This window comes from Onthophagus taurus, chromosome 3 (assembly GCF_036711975.1).
Source record: "Onthophagus taurus isolate NC chromosome 3, IU_Otau_3.0, whole genome shotgun sequence".
Classification (NCBI taxonomy): Eukaryota; Metazoa; Arthropoda; class Insecta; order Coleoptera; family Scarabaeidae; genus Onthophagus; species Onthophagus taurus.
In genome coordinates, this window is record NC_091968.1 from 2,908,909 (window position 1) to 2,932,995 (window position 24,087).

The following is a 24,087-nucleotide window of genomic DNA, read 5'->3' on the forward strand; positions in this document are numbered from 1 at the left end:
TACATCATTTTAAAGAGAAAGCTTTGAGCTTTAATTCAAAATAAGTTTCATTCCTTAATTTCAATAAACACGGATTCCAGGAATTTTTAAATTAGCATCTTTTTTAACACTTTTAGGTTATACGGAAATGTAAGTTTTATTTCAACATTTTTTTTCGCAATATTTTTCCAATCCAACCCAACAATTATTATACATCACTTTAAAGAGAAAGCTTTGAGCTTTAATTTAAAATAAATCTCATTCCTTAATTTCAATAAACACGGCTTCAAGGAATTTTTAAATTAACATCTTTTTTGACACTTTTAGGTTATACGAAAATGTAAGATTTATTTAAAAAAAAAAAACTTTAAATTAACTTTTATTAAACTTATACAACAATTAAAGGTTTATCAACAAATTTTAATTTACTTAAATCTAAAGTACAATTCCTTAAATGTAAATGCATTAAGTACGGTAAATAATTGAAAGCGTTTTCATCGATATAATTAATTTGGTTAAAACCTAAATCGATTTCTTTTAAATTATTAGAGCCTTTAAATAAATTCCTTGAAACATCTTTTAAATTGTTGTGGTTAAAATTAATAAATTTGAGTTTTGGGCATTTGAAATCCCCCAAAATACGATCGATTTGATTAAAAGAAACGTACAAATATGTTAATTCTGGGATTGCATTGAAAGTTTCTGCATTTATTGTTTGTAAATTGTTATCAGACAACCCCAAAGTGGTTAATTTTCTTAAATACATAAAACAATCTACGTCTAAATTATTTATTTCATTTTTATACAAGGCTAAAGAATTTAAATTTGGGGTAAACTCAAATAATTTTTTTGAAATCGTTTTTATGTTATTATTCGTTAAATCTAAGCTTTGTAAATTACTTAAACCATCGAAAGCTTCATCATCAATCACTTTTATTTTACAATTAATTAATTCTAAAATTTCTAACGAGTGGAGGCCTTTAAAAATTTGATTTTCTAAAACGTTAATGTTGTTGTCAGCGAATTTCATGATTAATAAGTTACTCAAACCCATAAAGGCATTTCTGTTAAGTTGTAAATCATTAATTCTTGAAAGTTGATACGACGTAAGACTTTTAAAGTTTTCATGAAGGTGTTCATTCGGATCGATTACGAATTTTTGAAGATCCTTTACAACAACAACGCTCGTCGTTGGATCGATTTCTTCGTAAATATCTTTTATCGATGTAATCGAACCGGTACAATGTACAACTTGCTTACCCATTGTTGAAAAACATTTCGAAGAAGTTAATCCGGGCATTGTTAATAGAAGGAAATAAAACTTCCAACACGAAACGATTAAGGTTTTCTAAAAAGAAAAATTTACTTTGATTACAAGTTATCGTTTTGATTGATTGTTATCGATTGGGTATTGGATTTTGGCCTTAAATAAAAATGTTCTCGTTATTTATAGTGTGGTTATAATTTGCACGTTTAAAAGTTAGTGGTGGGGAATATGTTTTTTTTTGCGTCGATTGTTGTACAGAGTGTTTCAAAAGTAATGTAACAAATTAAATTTGAATAAATATAAAAGTTAAATTTGCCGAAGTAACTTTGACTGATAATGATCAGGGTATAAAGAATAGGTATCAGGATGATTGTATTCTAAAACGGAAGATTGCTCACACCTTTCTCTCACATACGAAAAGAAGGAGCAACCAACAATAACCCAACCCAATCAACAATAAACATTGCTAATAAGAATCACTTAGGGATATAGTACCACAAAGTATAGTAACTAGACACCAGTCTAGAGATCTGACTAGATTACAGTTTACCATTGATGACTGACAATCAACAAAAACCATAAAATGATTAGATTTTACTTCCACAAGCATTAATTACTACATTGGGGCCACAAACACTTTTTCTTCCCTCGCATCCTCCAGACAAACAACTCAACCCAACCCAATCGGATATGGTGCCTGGACTGTTCCGATTAGGAGTGCCTGGACCAGGTGTTGTTGGCCAGGCCTACCACACTAAAAACTTCTCCTCATTGTTTCGCTTGCAGACTATAGGCTGCAATATTTCGTGCTCCGTGCTCAATGTATATTCCATGCTCAATATTTCGTTCTTCTGCTTCTTCTCTTCATATCTTACTCGCAACCCATTGGTCTCTTGTCATCCCCCTCCTTCGCCTTCATCGTCCTAGTCAGCAGCTCCATAATCTCCTCGGTCTCCATAAGGATTCTCCGCAATGGTTCTTCTTCCCTATCCTTTGCTGCGGTATTCTTACGCAAAGCAGAAAACTTTTTACAATAAAAGATTCTGTGTAAAGAGATTCTGGTGTATCTTCAGCTTCACATCCATACCAAAACTCACTTGACTCTATTTCCTTTATTTTTTTCAAATAACTTCCGAAACCTGTGTACGATAGCCACACATTATAGATAGATAATTTTTTGATTGCTTCCACACTAAAAGGTCATACGGAGGGCACCCAGCCAATGCTCCGATGGTTTTCGTTCTGTACACAGAGGGGATGCAAATAGCTGCTCTCCTTTCTATTGATCTTAATATATGAGGCATCGATTGTACTACCGTTGCGATGAGTTTTCTCTTCGTTTGGCTGGATACTCCCACTTTTGGCATAACTCTAGACAGGGCACTCATTATTTTAACTGCCTTTTAATATATTACCCTTGGATACGTGGTCATTCGCAAGTCCTTGTCGATATTAACTCCCAGGTACTTTACTGACTTTTCGCTATTTACTTTAATGCCACCCATTGTCATTTGAAGCATTTGACCCCGCTTTCGTCTTTTGGGGAGCTAGTTCCAGGCCCATATTCTATAATTCTCGCTACACAGTACTCCGCTTTATCTCTTAACTCTGTTGGTGTCGCCGCCTGTACTACCACCGTTAAATCATCAGCGTACGCTATTATCTCTACATTTTCTTCAGTTCTTATGCGAAGCACTCTATCATAATAGACGTTCTATAGAGTTCCTCCTTTAATAGTTCCTCCCAAACTACTCTGACAGGACACCAGGATGTTGCCAAGCCAAGGAGGCTCTGATGTACCCTGACCCAAAACGAAAAGATTTATTTATGAGGCTGTCCAGGAAGAACCTAAGTTTGGTCATAGGTCTAATCACTGGACACTGGCATCTACAGAAGCACTTACTGTATATGAGAATAAGTGACACCGACATCTGCAGAGGGTGCGGTGAGGAGGAAGAATCGGCGGAACACATTCTATGCGACTGCGTGGCCCTCCGAACATTCATTTTTGGAGATATCCAGATTCGCATGAGTGGAATCAGGGCAGCACAACCAGGACAAATTCTAGCCTTTGCCTCCAAGGTAATATGACTGGAAGGAGCCTAATGCTGACCAAAAGAGGGAAGTAAATACAAGGGATCTGCTGAAGTAAGTGCTGCGGGCGGTTCAACCTGCCTTCCCGCGAATCCAGAATCCAGAAGAGTTTCTCCTACAACTAATCCTTGCTAGTCATGCTTAACGCACTTATTACTTCCGGTTTCTTCCGGCGTTTTGGACATCAAGTAAAACCATTACTCTGTATCCTCTGTAAGTCAGTGAAATCTGTTTTCTTTTCATTGAGCTGTTCACAATATGTATGACTGCATCTATTGTACTTCTTCCATTCCTGTATTCGGATATAGGATATAAATCGGTTGTTTATTATCCTTTCCAATAGTTTTCCTACTGTGCTGAGAAGACACAGGGGTCTGTACGATGTCTCTTTTTTCGGTTTCTCTATTAATACAAAATTTGCTACTTTCCATATGGCGGTGAAGTTTCCTTGTCTTAAACACTCATTAAATATTTTTAAAAAGGTTTTCGGATCTTCCTTCACGCACTTCTTAATTATTTGATTTGTTATTAACTCCTGTCCTTAAGCCTTTTTTTGGTCTTAGACTTTCCACGCTTTTTATTAATTTCTCCAGTTTTATTTCTTCAAAAAATTCAATTTCTTCTCTATTACTATTTATTGTTTTTTTCGTCAATCATAGGTCTTTTCTGCAACCCTAGTCTTTTTGTCGCTATCTTGTACGCCGTGCCCCAGACACCCTGCTCCAATTCTATACATAGCTCCTTCCACTTTACTTTTTTGCTTTTATTTATAAGTGTGGGCAAGTTCTTTTTACTCTCTATGTATTGTTGTTTGAGTAAATCCTCTACATCTTCTTCCACGTGTCGCCTTCTTCCTCTTTGTAGTTGTCTCTTCCTTTGCACGCACTGCTTCCTGGCCGTCGTTCCACCAGTAAACGCTTCTCCTCTGGTTCTGACTTTTTCGTTGTAGTGTTCTGTTACATACTGTGGTTAATGCCTTCATTAGGCTTTCTGGATATTCCTCTGTGATTCTTTATGTTTCTGTTTGGAACTCGTTTTCCAGTCGCTGTTGTGATTCAAGCATCGTTTTTCATCTTCCATCCATGTTCTCCTTTGCACCCTCTTCCTTTTCAAAAACCAATGTTAGTAGGTTATGATCGCTAAGAACTTCAATATCTTCCTCAACCTTCCAATTTTTTATTCTTGTAGCTAATTCACTGCTAATCAAAGTCAAATCAATAATTGAGTTCTCTCTGCAAGTTCGGTGGGTTGGGGTGCTTCCCGTGTTGGAAATAATTAGTTTTCATCATTATCCATTCCTCCTCTCTGGTTACCTTTTTTGTCTCTCGCCACGTGAGTTCTAGCGTTGAAATCGCCTCCTATCACTACCGGTTTTTTTTATCAATTAAAATTCTTTCTATTTTATCTAGCGGGCTTTCGAACTGTTCTATCTTTTTGTTTATCCGAACCCAATCTAACTCAACCCAAGCCAACCCAACGCAACCCAATTGAATCCAACCCAACCCCATACAATATACAAGCCTGCAGTAGTTACAACAGCATCTGTCTTTCTTCACATATCTACCTATTCATCTCCTCCACACTCAACTCAACAAGCTTAGACTTTATTGACTCGTGCATAGTCAAGATAAATTCAATATAGGGACTGCTATTATAGAGACTAGATCAATACTCCGAGTATGGTTTCTCAATAATCAAACCTACCCGAACTCTGCCAGCCAAAATTACGTTAGGTGAATTGTAAAAATCTTCTGAATTTGGAAAATTCATTTATTTTAATGCAACTTGATCAGAAAGAACAAAAAATTGAAAGAACAAGCGGTTGATCAAACATCAGTAAGGACACAAAGGTCATCATTGCAATCAAAATGGATGATGTAGGCAGTACATAGATCAAAATTAGTGTGTCCGGATAAACGGAGTTCTTTCTTCAGCGTATTAAGTAAGTACCATAACTGCAATCTACTTTTAAGTATCCATAACACAAAATCACTTGCCCAAAATATCTCAACAATTCTTTTTATGACTTCAGATGCTTTTGCCGTATTTAGGACTTTTATACTATTTTTTCAGTCACCTGAACTTCGTTTCCAATCATAAATAGATGCTAGTTATAGCTGTTATGGAAATCATTATTCACTTTGGGTCTAAGTCCTAGAGATGAAGCAAGCAAGAAAGAACTGCAAGATCTTGAAGAACTGTCAAATGTCAAATCTCCTCCGTCAAGCAATGAACATTTTTATTGCCAAACTTGACGCAATTTCTTTATTAAGTACTGTGCTTCAGTTGTGACTTCACCGTTTCTTGTAATTTCCTCACCATCTCATATTATACCAGGAATTTCATTTAACTCGTAATATATGAAAGCAGTAACCATAGTTACGAAACTACTATGCACTTGCACAAAATGCAACATAGCACAGTACAGGCATTGGGTAGTTTTGCAAAGGAAAAGTTTTGCTTGGAAAAGGTGACGTCCTTATGATAACTCTGAGTTTCCGTCTTAAGAGACGCATTGCTAAACCCGAATGTTTCTGGTTCTAGGTCTAGTGTTAGTTCTACGTTTAATAAAAATATACCACAATCTAACGTCGAATAATAATTAAAACTAGAACTAACCTAGACCAATAACTAGAAACTGAAAATGATTCTAGTTCTAGGTCTTGTGCTAGTTCTAGTGATAGTGCTAGTGTAAAACTATATACAACAATTTAGCGCTGAATAACAATTAAAACTAGAACTAACACAAGACCTAGTACTAGAAACATTCGGGTTTAGCCGCACGTCTGAAGACGCACGGCTAAACCCGAATGTTTCTAGTTCTAGGTCTAGTGTTAGTTCTAGTTTTACACTAGCACACTGTTACTGTGTAGAACTAACACTATACCTAGAACTAGAATCATTTGGGTTTAGCCACACGTCTCTAAAGACGGCTAAACCCAATGATTCTAGTTCTAGGTATCGTGTTAGTTCTAGTTTTACACTTGCACTGTCACTAGAACTAACATTAGACCTAGAACTAGAAACATTTGGGTTTAGCAGCACGTCTCTAAAGAGGGCTAAACCCGAATGATTCTAGTTCTTAGTTTTGTCTTGTGTTAGTTCTAGTGATAGTGCTAGTGTAAAACTGTATACAACAATCTAATGCCGAATAACAATTACAACTAGAACTAACCTAGACCTATAACTAGAAACATTCGGGTTTAGCCGCACGTCTTTCACGACGGCTAAACCCGAATGATTCTAGTTGTAAGTCTTGTGTTAGTTCTAGTGATAGTGCTAGTGTAAAACTATATACAATAATCTAGCTTTAAAACTAGAACTAACACTAAAGATTCTGAAGACGGACGGCCAAACCCGAATGTTTCTACTTCTAGGTCTAGTGTTAGTTCTACTTTTACACTAGCACTGTCACTAGAACTAACATTTGACCTAGAACTAGAAATATTTGGGTTTAGCCGCACGTCTCTAAAGACGGCTAAATCCGAATGATTCTAGTTCTAGGTCTAGTGTTGGTTCTAGTTTTACACTGCTACACTGTTACTATGTAGAACTAACACTATACCTAGAAATAGAATCATTTGGGTTTAGCCACACGTCTCTAAAGACGGCTAAACCCGAATGATTCTAGTTCTAGGTATTGTGTTAGTTCTAGTTTTACACTTGCACCATCGCTAGAACTAACATTAGACCTAGATCTAGAAATATTTGTGTTTAACCGTTCGTCTATTTTGCTAACTTTTGAAATACTCTGTACAAAAATTGTTTATAGACAAAATGATCACCTACTTACCGTTTGCATTTTTAATTATCAGCACTTTGTTAATACAATTTGTTATAAAATTTGTCACAAATCGAATGTGAGTCGTTAAAATGTTCAGATAGAACTAATTGTTGTTTCGGATTTGATGTAATTAAAGGAAATCAAATTCAATTGACTGTTGAGAAGGAGAGGTTATCGTTGTTTAGGTCGTAAAGATAACAAGGATTTTTATTTGTTATTATTATTGATGTTATTAATAAAGTGGGAAATTGAGGATTGAATAACAGAGTTTGTAACAATAACAAAATAATTATTGCTTAATAATTTGTTTAAATCTAAAAAATATCGTTTTAAAGTGGAGCCTAATAAAATTTAATTAAGACATTATTTAATAATAATCTGAATCGTTCATATTTTGCGCATCTTCAGTATCCATAAAATCGTAAGATTCAGTTAAAAAACTTGTGTTATCCTGGAATTCCTCCACCTGATTTTTTCCATCATTAAAATCAGGCGACGAAGGTGAAGTCAACGATGAAGTTGATGATGTAGAACTTATTCTTTCATCGTTCGGTTTTAGGTATCCTTGAAGTAGCCGATTTTGACGTTCCCAACGTTGGCGATCTTTATTTCTTAAAAATTGAGTTATCTCAAATTTAGGTGGTCTAAAACATTGAATTAAAAAAAAAATATATATTTAAATAAATAACGAATTAATTTCAATTACTTTTCTCCGTTTAAATAAACTCTATTTTGTAAATGTTGAATATCATGTCTAAAATCTGCTAACAATAAAAGAACATTATCCAGAGAAGTTTTTGGTCCTTTTGGTCCTCTGGGACCTCTCTCTCCTCGATCTCCTTTTGGCCCGCGAGATCCAGCCGGTCCCGGATCACCCTGAAAATTTAAACGAAAATTATTCATACTTTTAAACGTAGAAAACGGTAAGTGAAATGTCTTGTTTTAGTATTCCAGCTAAGAAACGTCGCGTCGTTAGATGGGCGTTCTTAATCAGGCTATCCTTCATGTTACGAAATTAATCTTTTGTCTCCGTTGTTTCGCAAAACTCGGAGAAACAACTCGGAAACATTGCCATTTGTCTCATTGCTTCGTTTCGCATTGCTTTCTCTAACTCTAGGAGGAGGATGCTATGATTAATCGTCGCACAAAGCGATATTACAGCGTTTCAGAGATATAGTTTCGGTAAGAAAATATTTTGAAAGGTTTTAAATTGGATTTGTGTTAACGATTATACATTATTTATTTTATAAACATAAAAATAAAGTTTGTGTACCTGAGGTCCTCTTTTACATTTACAATAAGCCGCTCCATCTTCTGATTCTATTCCCGTTTGAAGGGGTACAAAAGCGTCTAAAATGGAATAAGTGTAGTCTTGATTTCCGCTTGTTGTTGTCGATCCTTGACCTGGGGAATGAATAAATTTACTCAATTCGTTCTTGAGATATAATAATTTTAATTTTTTAAATGTTTGTGGAAAATAAGTAATTAGTTGTACACTTATTCTGTATTAAATTTGCTTTAAAATGTAACAAATCTATAACAACTAAATATATTGAATATTGAATATTATGATGGGGCGAAAATCTTACATAAGTGTCAAAAAGGATATAAAATGGATTTGTTGGAAATGATCGAAATTTATTTTTTCTTTCTCTTGTTTTGTGTATTCGATTCAGTCTCTTTTCTTCCCAACCACGCTACATTTTAAGTTTATAACGTCTATGTTTTAAAGTTTAACTTTATTTTAATGCGTTTTTCATTGTTTAAAAATATTACATAAGGTTTTAATGGTTTTGATGTTTTGATTTTGTTTGTTTTTAATATGTTCGTGAATAATATGATGTTTTCCTCGACTTTTACTGTATAAGTCTCGAAATTTGACCGTAAGTTTTTGCCATTTATATATTTTTATTTTTGTTTTATGTCTTTCAATTTTCTTTAATTAATTTTGATGCTATTTTTCGTGCTAATACAAAAAATCTTTGTAATTTCATGTACAGTTTTCAACTGATGATGAGAAACCACTCTCGAAACTAGTTTGGAAATAAAATACTACAAGCAAGAGTGAAGTAAACTTTTTATTTTATTGAAATGACTTGCAACATGGATTATATAAATATATTGAGTTGAGTTTAAAAAATCAACTGTTTTGCTGAAATAATCTATTTTGACAACCCCTCTAGTGTTAGTTCTAATTTTAATTGTTATGCAGCGCCGTCTTAAGAGACGTACGGCTGCTAAACTCAAATGTTTCTAGTTCTAAGTCTAATGTTAGTTCTAGAGACAGTGTAAGTGTAAAACTAGAACTAACGCTATACCTAGAACTAGAATCATTCGGGTTTAGCCGTCTTTAGAGACGTGCGGCTAAACCCAACTGATTCTAGTTCTAGGTCTAACGTTAGTTCTAGTGACAGTGCAAGTGTAAAACTAGAACTAACGCTATACCTAGAACTAGAATCAGTTGGGTTTAGCCGTTTTTAGAGACGTGCGGCTAAACCCAAATGATTCTAGTTCCAGGTAGAGTGTTAATTCTACATAGTAACAGTGCTGGTGTAAAACTAGAACTAACGCTATACTTAGAACTAGAATCATTCGGGTTTAGCCGTCTTAACAGACGTGCGGCTAAACCCAAATATTTCTAGTTCTAGGTCTAATGTTAGTTCTAGTGACAGTGCAAGTGTAAAACTTGCCGCACATCTCTAAAGACGGCTAAACCCGAATGATTCTAGTTCTAGGTATAGTGTTAGTTCTACATAGTAACAGTGCTAGTGTAAAACTAGAGCGTTTAGCCGTCTTAACAGACGTGTGGCTAAACCAAAATGTTTCTAGTTCTAGGTCTAATGTTAGTCCTAGTGACAGTGCAAGTGTAAAACTAGAACTAATGCTATACCTAGAACTAGAATCATTCGGGTTTAGCCGTCTTTAGAGACGTGCGGCTAAACCCAAATGATTCTAGTTCTAGGTAGAGTGTTAATTCTACATAGTAACAGTGCTAGTGTAAAACTAGAACTAACGGTATACCTAGAACTAGAATCATTCGGGTTTAGCCGTCTATAGAGACGTGCGGCTAAACCCAAATGATTCTAGTTCCAGGTATAGTGTTAATTCTACATAGTAACAGTGCTAGTGTAAAGCTAGAACTAACGCTATACTTAGAACTAGAATCATTCGGGTTTAGCCGTCTTAAGAGACGTACGTCTAAACTCAAATGTTTCTAGTTCTAGGTCTAACGTTAGTTCTAGTGACAGTGCAAGTGTAAAACTAGAACTAACGCTATACCTAGAACTAAAATCAGTTGGGTTTAGCCGTTTTTAGAGACGTGCGGCTAAACCCAAATGATTCTAGTTCCAGGTAGAGTGTTAATTCTACATAGTAACAGTGCTAGTGTAAAACTAGAACTAACGCTATACTTAGAACTAGAATCATTCGGGTTTAGCTGTCTTTAGAGGCGTGCGGCTAAACCCAAATGATTCTAGTTCCAGGTATAGTGTTAATTTTACATAGTAACAATGCTAGTGTAAAACTAGAACTAACGCTATACTTAGAACTAGAATCATTCGGGTTTAGCCGTCTTAAGAGACGTGCGTCTAAACTCAAATGTTTCTAGTTCTAGGTCTAACGTTAGTTCTAGTGACAGTGCAAGTGTAAAACTAGAACTAACGCTATACCTAGAACTAAAATCAGTTGGGTTTAGCCGTTTTTAGAGACGTGCGGCTAAACCCAAATGATTCTAGTTCCAGGTAGAGTGTTAATTCTACATAGTAACAGTGCTAGTGTAAAACTAGAACTAACGCTATACTTAGAACTAGAATCATTCGGGTTTAGCCGTCTTAAGAGACGTGCGTCTAAACTCAAATGTTTCTAGTTCTAGGTTTAACGTTAGTTCTAGTGACAGTGCAAGTGTAAAACTAGAACTAACGCTATACCTAGAACTAGAATCAGTTGGGTTTAGCCGTTTTTAGGGACGTGCGGCTAAACCCAAATGATTCTAGTTCCAGGTAGAGTGTTAATTCTACATAGTAACAGTGCTAGTGTAAAACTAGAACTAACGCTATACATAGAACTAGAATCATTCGGGTTTAGCCGTCTTAAGAGACGTGCGGCTAAACCCAAATGTTTCTAGTTCTAGGTCTAATGTTAGTTCTAGTGACAGTGCAAGTGTAAAACTAGAACTAACGCTATACTTAGAACTAGAATCATTCGGGTTTAGCTGTCTTTAGAGACGTGCGGCTAAACCCAAATGATTCTAGTTCCAGGTATAGTGTTAATTTTACATAGTAACAGTGTTAGTGTAAAACTAGAACTAACGCTATACTTAGAACTAGAATCATTTGGGTTTAGCCGTCTTAACAGACGTGCGGCTAAACCCAAAAGTTTCTAGTTCTAGGTCTAATGTTAGTTCTAGTGACAGTGCAAGTGTGAAACTTGCCGCACGTCTCTAAAGACGGCTAAACCCGAATGATTCTAGTTCCAGGTATAGTGTTAATTTTACATAGTGGCAGTGCTAGTGTAAAACTAGAACTAACGCTATACTTAGAACTAGAATCATTTGGGTTTAGCCGTCTTAACAGACGTGCGGCTAAACCCAAATATTTCTAGTTCTAGGTCTAATGTTAGTTCTAGTGACAGTGCAAGTGTAAAACTTGCCGCACGTCTCTAAAGACGGTTAAACCCGAATGATTCTAGTTCTAGGTATAGTGTTAATTCTACATAGTAACAGTGCTAGTGTAAAACTAGAACTAACGCTATACCTAGAACTAGAATCATTCGGGTTTAGCCGTCTTTAGAGACGTGCAGCTAAACCCAAATGATTCTAGCTCCAGGTATAGTGTTAGTTTTACATTGTAACAGGGCTAGTGTAAAACTAGAACTAACGCTATACTTAGAACTAGAATCATTCGGGTTTAGCCGTCTTAAGAGTCGTGCGGCTAAACCCAAATGTTTCTAGTTCTCGGGCTAATGTTAGTTCTAGTGACAGTGCAAGTGTAAAATTAGAACTAACGCTATACTTGGAACTAGAATCGTTCGAGTTTAGCCGTCTTAAGAGACGTGCGGCTAAACCCAAATGATTCTAGTTCTAGGTATAGTGTTATTTCTACATAGTAACAGTGCTAGTGTAAAACTAGAACTAACACTAGACCTAGAACTAGAAACTTTCGGGTTTAGCCGTGCGTCTCTTAAAACGGCCGAAAACTCAAGGTTGTCATAAGCCTACCTTTTTCATATCTTTTTCCAAGCAAAACATTTCCTTTTTATAGTACAGGTATGTGTACCTGTACTATAAAGCTATGTAACATTTTATGTAGGACACACTGCATTCATATATTGCGAGTTATATGAAATTCGCTTTGTATATCTTCTTAAAAATTAATTAAGTTAGATTAATAAAAATTGATTTAATTTATAATTGAAACTCGATTCAATTTTTAATTTTTTATACTTTTAAATAAAGATCATAGGATAACCAGAAGTATGGTTTTGACAGAAAACCAACCCTGAGGTAACATTCTAATGAGCACGTTACGTGAAACCCTCACGTCTAAAGGTTCCGGGGTTTTACCGGAAATAATAGCTTTAACACAACCTTCACTAACTTTTCAACATACGCAAGCTAAAATTAGATGGAAATACATTTTTCGTTAGAGGTAGGTGGAAAATTTTCTTTGTCATGCTAATTAGAGTTAATTATAAATACAGGAAAGGGATCTCCTGTTGGACGTCGGACCCAGGAGAGTAAAACGAAGGTGGAATGAGAAAATGAAGGAAAGAGGAGAGAAGTACCACCTCCCGGGTTGATTAAATTTTCACCCCTGACCCAGCTGAAGAGGGATTTTCAGAGATTTACAAGCTCAACTGCAGCTTCTTCAATGAAATTCTCAGTTTATGTAATAATATCTAGTGTGAATATTAAAATTTGATAAGAAAGTATTAAACGGGTTTAATCTTTAAAATAAAGATATAATTAAAATCTTGAGTAGTAAATTTTTTTTTTGAAACAATGAATTACTAGAAATCGCATTTTTGCATTTGATAATGATAGTAGTGTCACACGATACGGTCTCTTTGAATTATTCTAGCACTCTAAAAGCAATTACGGGGCAGCGGAGCCAGCAGAAATGTCGCTGCCATTAACCCAACCCTGTCCATTTGGTGGTATTAATTTTTCAACCGCCACCGACCCCAACCCGATTTGAGCTTCCTTTACGTCCTTCCACCTCCCGAAACGACGACAACTTCATCAACCCCCATCAACTTCCCTACCAAACCCATCAACAAGAACATCAACTTTATCACCACTTTATACAGTTATAACACTCCAAAAACGGTGGATACTTTTCTTAATGTCAAAACATTTTAGTGCATTTTTAAACAGGATAAAATCATTTTTCTATTTCCCTTAACTTCTAATATAAAAGAAAAAAATAGTTTTTGTTTGCGGATTTCAAAATTGAATGGATTAAGGTTGGAAACGAGAAAAAGCAATTAAAGGAATTCGAAGGGGTTAATAATGCGATAAAGCACGTTAAATAGTCGATGGAGAATAAAGGACGAGAGAGAGAAATAGTTCCGTACCAGCGAATCCTCGTGGTCCTTGCGGTCCTGGAATTCCCGGGGGCCCGGGTGGGCCTGGGGGACCCGAAGCCAGACTGGACAACTTGATTGCTGTACTTAAAGCTGACACCTGTTAACCATCATAAAATAGTGATTGAATAAAGAAAATATAATGAGTTATTTAATAAATTAAAGATTAAAATGTTCTCTTTAAAACGCTGTATCATATCATAACCTACACGTTTATTATAAAAATTAAGAGAAAATAATTTTTGAAAAAATTGTACATAGAGGTTAGGTTCAAGATCATTTTTATCGATATCAATGTAAAAAAAATCACTTCTCCATTATTCCTGGGAATTAAGAAACGAGTTATATCTTAAATAAAAGCTTAAAATGTTCTCTTTAAAACGATGTATCATATCCTATATGTTTATAGCAAAAGTTAGAGGAAAATAATTTTTGAAAAAGATTGTACATAGTGGTTAGGTTGAAGATCATTTTTATCGATGTCAATTTTAAAAAAATCACTTCTTCTTTATTCTTGGGAATTAAGAAACGAGTTGTATCTCATATGAAAGCTTAAAACGTTCTCTTTAAAACGATGTATCATAACCTATACGTTTATAATAAAAGTTACGAGAAAATAATTTTTGAAAAAGATTGTACATAGTGGTTAGGTTGAAGACCATTTTTATCGATGTCAATTTAAAAAAAATCATTTCTCCTTCATTCTTGGGAATTATGAAACGAGTTATATCTTAAATGAAAGCTTAAAATGTTCTCTTTAAAATGATGTATCATAACCTATATGTTTGTAATAAAAGTTAAGAGAAAATAATTTTTGAAAAAGATTGTACATAGTGTTTAGGTTTAAGACCATTTTTATCGATGTCAATTTTAAAAGAATCATTTCTCCTTCATTCCTGGGAATTAAGAAACGAGTTATATCTTAAATGAAAGCTTAAAATGTTCTCTTTAAAACGATGTATCATAACCTATATGTTTATGATAAAAATTAAGAGAAAATAATTTTTGAAAAAAATTGTACGTGGAGGTTAGGTTGAAGACCATTTTTATAGCTGTCAATTTAAAAAAAAATCACTTCTCCTTTATTTCCGGGAAATAAGAAACGAGTTATATCTTAAATGAAAGCTTAAAATGTTCTCTGTATCATAACCTATATGTTTATAATAAAAATTAAGAGAAAATAATTTTTGCAAAAAATTGTACGTGGAGGTTAGGTTGAAGACCATTTTGATCGATGTCAATTTAAAAAAAATCACTTCTCCTTTATTCTTGGGAATTATGAAACGAGTTATATCTTAAATGAAAGCTTAACATGTTCTCTTTAAAACGATGTATTATAACCTATATGTTTATAATAAAAGTTAAGAGAAAATAATTTTTGAAAAAGATTGTACATAGTGGTTAGGTTTAAGACCATTTTTATCGATGTCAATTTTAAAAGAATCATTTCTCCTTCATTCCTGGGAATTAAGAAACGAGTTATATCTTAAATGAAAGCTTAAAATGTTCTCTTTAAAATAATGTATCATAACCTATATGTTTATAATAGAAGTTAAGAGAAAATAATTTTTGAAAAAGATTGTACATAGTGGTTAGGTTTAAGACCATTTTTATCGATATCAATTTTAAAAAAATCACTTCTCCTTTATTCCTGGGAATTATGGAACGAATTATATCGTAAATGAAAGCTCAAAATGTTCTCTTTAAAACGATGTATCATAACCTATATGTTTATAATAAAAGTTAAGAGAAATAATTTTTGAAAAAGATTGTACATAGTGGTTAGGTTTAAGACCATTTTTATCAATGTCAATTTTAAAAAAATCACTTCTCCTTTATTCCTGGGAATTATGGAACGAATTATATCTTAAATGCAAGCTCAAAATGTTCTCTTTAAAACGATGTATCATAACCTATATGTTTGTAATAAAAGTTAAGAGAAAATAATTTTTGAAAAAGATTGTACATAGTGGTTAGGTTTAAGACCATTTTTATCGATGTCAATTTTAAAAAAATCACTTCTCCATTATTCCTGGGAATTATGAAACGAGTTATATCTTAAATCAAAGCTTAAAATGTGTTCTTTAAAACGATGTATCATAACCTATATGTTTATAATAAAAATTAAGAGAAAATAATTTTTGAAAAAATTGTACATAAAGGTTAGGTTGAAAACCATGTTTATCGATGTCAATTTTAAAAAAATCACTTCTCCATTATTCCTGGGAATTATGGAACGAATTATATCTTAAGTGAAAGCTCAAAATGTTCTCTTTAAAGTGATATATGATAACTTAAAGTAAAATATCAACAATTGTCGGAAAAGATTTTTTAAAATCGACTTGTTAACAAAATTTTCAACGATGATATAATTATATCTCAAAAAGTAATTATGATATTGAGATGAAATAAAAGCCATTTTATAGCAAATTTAATACAATTTAACTACTTATGTTCCAATGCACCTCGATAATACGCTTTTTTGTTTAAATCGGTGTAACTGAGATTGGGTTGATAAAATTAAAAGAATATCATATCTCAATAACTAGTTGATTAATCTTTGCGTTAATATAAATGGCAGACATTACCGTGTACCCAATTCACATGAATAGCTTTATTCTTGCAATTTCGTTTATGGATGAGCTTTAAATACTATAAATCGACCGTAAAAATATGTAAATATAAATCGATTTCGGTTTTCGTATGATACACAATACATCTGTAGGGTATTGTGAATTTTTTATGAACGCTATTTGGTTTCGTGCATATTTACGTAAAATTTTTTTTATTTGAATAATGGATGCCGTATTTTATTTATTGGTAAGCTTGTTTGTAATCCGTTTGATGTAATTTTATAAATATACAGTTTCGAATGGAATCAAATTGAATAGATAACAAATTATAAATCAAAAAATAAATAAATAATGGAAATTTTATTTACTTTTTCTTGGAGGGCTTTTATCTTTTCGTGTAGTCTGGACACGGTATCGCAATTTGCATAGCAATGATCTCTCGTAGCCGCTTGTTGGTCCATTTCCCTTCCTTTGTAACCCAATCCCAACTCTCCACCTTCTATGGGAATACATGTTCTGTTGTCCCCGGATAGTTTATACCCTGTTTCACATAAACATTTATAACTTCCAACTTCGTTGGCACACTTTTGGCTACAATCCCCATTATTATCTAAGCACTCATCCACATCTAAACGTTAAATATTGATTTAAACAACATCATTTAATGTTAATTAAGAAAAGATTACCTACGCAAACAGGTTTTATCCCCAATTTTTGATTTTCTGGGCTAAATTTATATCCTTCGAAACAGGTACAAATTACTCTTTGATGGTAAACCGTACACATTTGTTCACATAACTCCATTGAACATGGATCCTCATCTTTGTGGACACACCTAAAAAAGAATAAATATATTGAAGTAAATTTAAAATAATTAATAAAAATATCGTCTCCGTGTAATCAATAAAAATGTACATCCTTCATAAAGTAACGAAGATTAAAAAAAAAGGATTGATTTTGATTGGATTTTGCGTTCATTAATTCATCTCTGGCTAATGAACGTCGGGGATTACAAAAACAAAGCTTCATCGTTATCCATGAACCTTCTTTTAATGAATACACGAGTTCCAATTTTGAAATGAATGCCAAAGCTTATTTTTCGAGTACTTCCCTTAACAAAATATCATAAAAAATACTTTGATACAATCGTCATGATGCGGGAACTTTTTCACTTTATAAAACGAGATCAAAACGAACCGATTTAGCTCGATGTGGTGGAGCTTTCAATTACCGATCACTAATCCTTCTGGCATCATAGCAGCCGGTTCTCGGAAAAGCTGTTTTCCCCAACCCACTTGAACACCGAGTTCCGTAGATAATTACATTTGAAACTAAACTCTGCGAATATATAAACACGCTACGTCGGTTATTTACGATTTACAAACCATCAAAACTTTTGGAATTGCAAAAATTATAAAGAAAATACGAAAATTAGATGAAGTAATTAATGGTAATTCGGAGCATATTATGAAAAAAAACTTTTAGAACAAAAGCTGTAGCAAATTTTATTCTTAACAATATTGTTCTCTTGTACTTTTGCTCTTAGTTGCGTCAATATGAAGAAAAATACGAAAATATGAAAATTAGATGAATTTGTTGGTTTTTCAGGTTATTAAAGGTTACACTCGAGAATCGGAACATGTTATATAAAACTTGTAGGACAAAAGTTGTAGCAAATTTTATTCTTAACAATATTGTTCTGTTGCACTTTTGCTCTTAGATGCGTCAATATCGAGAAAAATACAAAAATATCAATATTTGATGAATTTGCTACTTTTTTAAGTGATTAACGATAACACACGGGAATCGGAGCATATTACAAAAAAAAGGATTTTAGTGCAAAAGGTGTAGCAAATTTTATTCTTAACAATATTGTTTTCTTGCACTTTTGCTTTTAGATGCGTCAATATTGAGAAAAGTACAAAAATATGAATATTTGATGAATTTGCTATTTTTTAAGTGATTAATCATAACACGAGAGTTGGAGCATGTTACAAAAACTTTTAGAACAAAAGTTGTAGCAAATTTTATTCTTAACAATATTGTTCGGTTGCAGTTTTGCTCTTAGATGCGTCAATATCGATAAAAATTCAAAAATATGAAAATTAGATGAATTTGTTGCTTTCTCAAGTAATTAATGGTAACTCATGGGAATCGGAGCATATTACAGAAACAACTTTTAGAACAAAAGTTATAGCAAATTTTATTCTTAACAATATTGTTTTCTTGCACTTTTGCTTTTAGATGCGTCAATATTGAGAAAAGTACAAAAATATGAATATTTGATGAACTTGCTACTTTTTTAAGTGATTAATCATAACACGAGAGTTGGAGCATGTTACAAAAACTTTTAGAACAAAAGTTGTAGCAAATTTTATTCTTAACAATATTGTTCTGTTGCAGTATTGCTCTTAGATGCGTCAATATCGATAAAAATTCAAAAATATGAAAATTAGATGAATTTGTTGCTTTCTCAAGTAATTAATGGTAACTCATGGGAATCGGAGCATATTACAGAAACAACTTTTAGAACAAAAGTTATAGCAAATTTTATTCTTAACAATATTGTTTTCTTGCACTTTTGCTCTTAGCTGCGTCAATATGAAGAAAAATTCAAGACTATGAAAATTAGAGGAATTTGTTTCTTTTTCAGGTTATTAAAAGTTAAACTCGGGAATCGGAACATGTTATAAAAAAACTTTTAGAACAAAAGTTGTAGCAAATTTTATTTTTAAAAATATTGCTCTCTTACACTTTTCCTCTTAGATGTATCAATACCGAGAAAAATACAAAAATATGAATATATGATGAATTTGCTACTTTTTTAAGTGATTAATGGTAACACGAGAGTCGGAGCATATTACAAAAACTTTTAGAACAAAAGCTGTAGTAAATTTTATTCTTAACAATATTGTTCTCTTGCACTTTTGCTCTTAGTTGCGTCAATATGAAGAAAAATATGAAAATTAGATGAATTTGTTGGTTTTTCAGGTTATTAAAGGTTACACTCGAGAATCGGAACATGTTATAAAAAACTTGTAGGACAAAAGTTGTAACAAATTTTATTCTTAACAATATTGTTCTGTTGCACTTTTGCTCCTAGATGCGTCAATATCGAGAAAAATTCGAAAGTATAAATATTTGATGAATTTTTGCTTTTTTAAGTGATTAATGGTAACACACGGGAATGGGAGCATATTACAAAAAAACTTTTAGAACAAAAGTTGTAGCAAATTTTATTTTTATTAATATTGCTCTTTTGCAGCTTTGCTCTTAGATGCGTCAATATCGAGAAAAATTAGAAAATATGAAAATTAGATGAATTTGTTGCTTTCTCAAGTAATTAATGGTAACTCACAAGAATCGGAGCATATTACAAAAAAAAACTTTTAGAACAAAAGTTATAGCAAATTTTATTCTTAACAATATTGCTCTCTTGCACTTTTACTGTTAGATTTGTCAATATGAAAAAAAATACGAAAATATGAAAATTAGATAATTTTGTTGCTTTTTAGGTTATTAAGGGTTACACTCGGGAATCGGAACATGTTATAAAAAAACTTTTAGAACAAAAGTTATAGCAAATTTTATTTTTAATAATATTGCTCTCTTGCACTTTTGCTCTTAGATGTGTCAATATCGAGAAAAATACAAAATATAAATATTTGATGAATTTGCTAATTTTTTAAGTGATTAATGGTAACACTAGAGTTGGAGCATATTACAAAAACTTTTAGAACAAAAGTTGTAGCAAATTTTATTTTTATCAATATTGCTCGTTTGCACTTTTGCTCTTAGATGCGTCAATATCGAGAAAAATACAAAAATATGAATATTTGATGAATTTGTTACTTTTTTAAGTGATTAATGGTAACACACAGGAATCGGAGACAAAAGAACTTTTAGAACAAAAGTTGTAGCAAATTTTATTTTTATCAATATTGCTCTTTTGCACTTTTGCTCTTAGATGCGTCAATATCGAGAAAAATACAAAAATATGAATATTTGATGAATTTGCTACTTTTTTAAGTGACTAATGGTAACACGAGAGTTGGAGCATGTTACAAAAACTTTTAGAATAACAGTTGTAGCAAATTTTATTCTTAACAATATTTTTCTGTTGCAGTTGTGCTCTTAGATGCGTCAATATCGAGAACAATACGAAAGTATACATATTTGCTGAATTTGTTGCTTTTTTAAGTGATGAATGGTAACACACAGGAATCGGAGCATGTTACAAAAGACCTTTAGAACAAAAGTTGTAGTAAATTCTATTGTTGACAATATTGTTCTCTTGCACTTTTACTCTTAGATGCGTCAATATTGAGAAAAATACAAAAATGTGAATATTTGATGAATTTGTTGCTTTCTCAAGTTATTAATGGTAACACACGAGAATCGGAGCATATTACAAAAAAAACGTTTAGAACAAATGTTATAGCAAATTCTATTGTTGACATTATTGTTCCCTTGCACTTTTGCTCTTAGATGCGTCAATATCAATAAAAATTCGAAAATGTGAATATTTGAAGAATTTGTTGCTTTTTTAAGTGATAATGGTTACACACGGGAATTGGAGCATATTAAAAAAAAAAACTTCTAGAAGAAAAATTATAGCAAATTTTATTCTTAACAATATTGTTCTCTTGCACTTTTGCTTTTAGAAGCATCAATATTGAGAAAAATACAAGAATATGAATATTTGATGAATTTGTTGGTTTTTTAAGTGATTAATGGTAACACACAGGAATCGGAGCATGTTACAAAAGACCTTTAGAACAAAAGTTGTAGTAAATTCTATTGTTGACAATATTGTTCTCTTGCACTTTTACTCTTAGATGCGTCAACATTGAGAAAAATACAAAAATGTGAATATTTGATGAATTTGTTGCTTTCTCAAGTTATTAATGGTAACACACGAGAATCGGAGCATATTACCAAAAAAACGTTTAGAACAAATGTTATAGCAAATTCTATTGTTGACATTATTGTTCTCTTGCACTTTTGCTCTTAGATGCGTCAATATCAATAAAAATTCGAAAATGTGAATATTTGAAGAATTTGTTGCTTTTTTAAGTGATAATGGTTACACACGGGAATTGGAGCATATTACAAAAAAACTTCTAGAAGAAAAATTATAGCAAATTTTATTCTTAACAATATTGCTCTCTTACACTTTTCCTCTTAGATGTGTCAATATCGAGAAAAATACAAAATATGAATATTTGATGAATTTGCTACTTTTTTAAGTGATTAATGGTAACACGAGAGTCGGAGTATATTACAAAAACTTTTAGAATTAAAGTTGTAGCAAATTTTATTTTTAACAATATTGCTCTCTTGTACTTTTGCTCTTAGATGTCTCAATATCGAGAAAAATACAAAATATGAATATTTGATGAATTTGCTACTTTTTTAAGTGATTAATGGTAACACGAGAGTCAGAGCATATTACAAAAACTTTTAGAACAAAAGCTGTAGCAAATTTTATTCTTAACAATATTGTTCTGTTGCAGTTTTGCTCTTAGATGCGTCAATATCGAGAAAAATTCGAAAATAAAAATTATATGAATTTATTACTTTTTTAAATGATTAATGGTAACACACAGGAATCGGAGCATGTTGCAAAAGAACTTTTAGAACAAAAGTTGTAGCAAATTCTATTGTTAACAATATTGTTCTCTTGCAATTTTGCTCTTAGATGCGTCAATATCGAGAAAAATACAAAAATATGAATATTTGATGAATTTGCTACTTTTTTAAGTGATTAATGGTAACACGAGAGTTGGAGCATGTTACAAAAACTTTTAGAACAACAGTTGTAGCAAATTTTATTCTTAACAATATTTTTCTGTTGCAGTTTTGCTCTTAGATGCGTCAATATCGAGAACAATACGAAAATATACATATTTGATGAATTTGTTGCTTTTTTAAGTGATTAATGGTAACACACAGAAATCGGAGCATGTTACAAAAGAACTTTTAGAACAAAAGTTGTAGCAAATTCTACTGTTGACAATATTGTTCTCTTGCATTTTTGCTCTTAGATGCGTCAATATTGATAAAAATTCAAAAATATGAAAATTAGATGAATTTGTTGCTTTATCAACTTATTAATGGTAACACACGGGAATTGGAGCATATTACAAAAAAACTTCTAGAAGAAAAATTGTAGCAAATTTTATTCTTAACAATATTGTTCTCTTGCACTTTTGCTTTTAGAAGCATCAATATCGAGAAAAATACGAAAATATGAATATTTGATGAATTTGTTGGTTTTTAAAGAGATTAATGGTAACACACAGGAATCGGAGTATATTACAAAAGAACTTTTAGAACAAAAGTTGTAGCAAATTTAATTTTTATCAATATTGTTCTCTAACAGTTTTGTTTTTATGTTAATGTCCGTTATAGCGAGATTTTACTGTTTATTTTATTAATAAAATATTATTTCAAAGTTAAACATAAAAGTTAAACTTTGTTGGAGTAATCCTTTAATTTTTCGTTTCGCGTTTTACTTCCTGTAGTATTCGCCCAGTTTTGAATATTTCATATCTGAATAATTAAAAAGGATTAAACTTGTTTGAATCCCAACTAGGATTAATATCGCATGCTTTAAAATTCGGCGCTTTTTTTTTTAAGTATTGATTTATTTTAATTATCAAAAAATTAAAAGTTTAAATTATCAAAATCTCTTTCACTCATTACATTTACTCTTGAACCCTTTTTGTTTCCATTTAATCACAAAAAAAAGAAAAAGTTTACCGAATCCATATCATTTTTTGTAATATCTGTGGTTTTTTTTTTGTTATTTTTTTGCGAAAAGTTTTCAACGCACCCAAACCATTAAATGGCATAACATACCTGCCTGAAATAAATACGTAGTCGGGACAGCAGTGTTTCCTCGTGCAGTCGACCCATTTGTCATCAACTTTGCATTTGTACCGAGTAGTGATGACATTGCTGGATGGACACTCAAAAACGTCCGCACTGCAAAAGGGAAATTCGGTTTAATTTCAACCTAAACTTTTATTTTGACGCATAAAAGAAATCTTACTCCAAATTAGCCCGTCCAACTTCACTTAATTGATCCAAAAAGTAACCATCATTATCTAAATCATCCGATATCGTTGATTTATTTAAGAAAATTAAAACGTAACACAAAGAATTAATTAAAAATCGATCGGAAAGCACCATTTTTTATTTTCGTTAATAGTTACACTTTGAGTATTTAATTGACGCCATTAGATTCTATTAAGAATCTTATAGGCGAGGAGAAGACAATTGTTGTACTTGAACTAAACGATCCGAACTAAACTGTTATTCGGATGAAACTGTGTTGAAGTGGTTCGAATGGAATAAAGTGTTTATTGCTTGCTCACAAGCGTGTGTTCAGAAATAGAGGCTGGTATTATGTGTCGAGAACACTCAAAACTATTTAGAGCGTAATTATAGAGAAGTGTGACTTGTAAAGAACAAAATTATTTGTTAAGTTTAATTATTCTTATTCGAACTTAACGATATTCTTAACAACAACAAAACTTGTACACAGAAATTTGCAACTTCAAGTAAACCATTTCCTCTCCATCCCGATGTGGTTTATTTACGATGCAAATAGAGAAGAGTAACTCAATGCTAAACCGAAACTAGCTGACGTTTTGGAAACGAAATTTCGAACTTTGCATCGTCTGCAGTCTATTTTCCGTATCCATTTCCTTTTAACCAATTCATTGAGAGTTATCTCTTTAACTTTAAACATTTCTTCGTGCTAAAAATAAAAACAAAAAGTCCATCATTTCTGGAAGGTT

General features: G+C 32.4%; 2 protein-coding genes across 2 annotated transcripts; both read right to left on the reverse strand.

The window, feature by feature from the left end:
* Positions 1 to 345: 345 nt before the first annotated feature.
* Positions 346 to 7,276, reverse strand: LOC139429333 (leucine-rich repeat-containing G-protein coupled receptor 6-like). The gene is made up of 2 exons (XM_071195018.1): positions 7,134 to 7,276; positions 346 to 1,327 (listed from the first exon to the last, which is right to left on the reverse strand). Exons 1-2 carry the CDS (start codon positions 7,140 to 7,142, stop codon positions 368 to 370), a joined length of 969 nt encoding a protein of 322 aa, XP_071051119.1. The 5' UTR covers positions 7,143 to 7,276; the 3' UTR covers positions 346 to 367.
* Positions 7,277 to 7,392: 116 nt separating this feature from the next.
* On the reverse strand, positions 7,393 to 23,667 carry LOC111423990 (collagen and calcium-binding EGF domain-containing protein 1-like). Its single transcript, XM_023057378.2, has 8 exons — positions 23,337 to 23,667; positions 23,144 to 23,269; positions 16,966 to 17,114; positions 16,648 to 16,907; positions 13,698 to 13,806; positions 8,398 to 8,528; positions 7,831 to 8,000; positions 7,393 to 7,768 (listed from the first exon to the last, which is right to left on the reverse strand). Exons 1-8 carry the CDS (start codon positions 23,474 to 23,476, stop codon positions 7,492 to 7,494), a joined length of 1,362 nt encoding a protein of 453 aa, XP_022913146.1. The 5' UTR covers positions 23,477 to 23,667; the 3' UTR covers positions 7,393 to 7,491.
* Between the last annotated feature and the right edge of the window lie 420 nt (positions 23,668 to 24,087).

Excerpts from the sequence above, each read along its gene's own strand:
- LOC111423990 (XM_023057378.2), bottom strand. The coding sequence starts at position 23,476 with ATGGTGCTTTCCGATCGATTTTTAATTAATTCTTTGTGTTACGTTTTA. Across the intron at positions 13,807-16,647 it reads TAAAAGCCCTCCAAGAAAAA|GTGTCAGCTTTAAGTACAGC; the intron begins GTAAATAAAATT and ends GATGGTTAACAG. Across the intron at positions 8,529-13,697 it reads AGGACCACGAGGATTCGCTG|GTCAAGGATCGACAACAACA; the intron begins GTACGGAACTAT and ends TTCATTCCCCAG.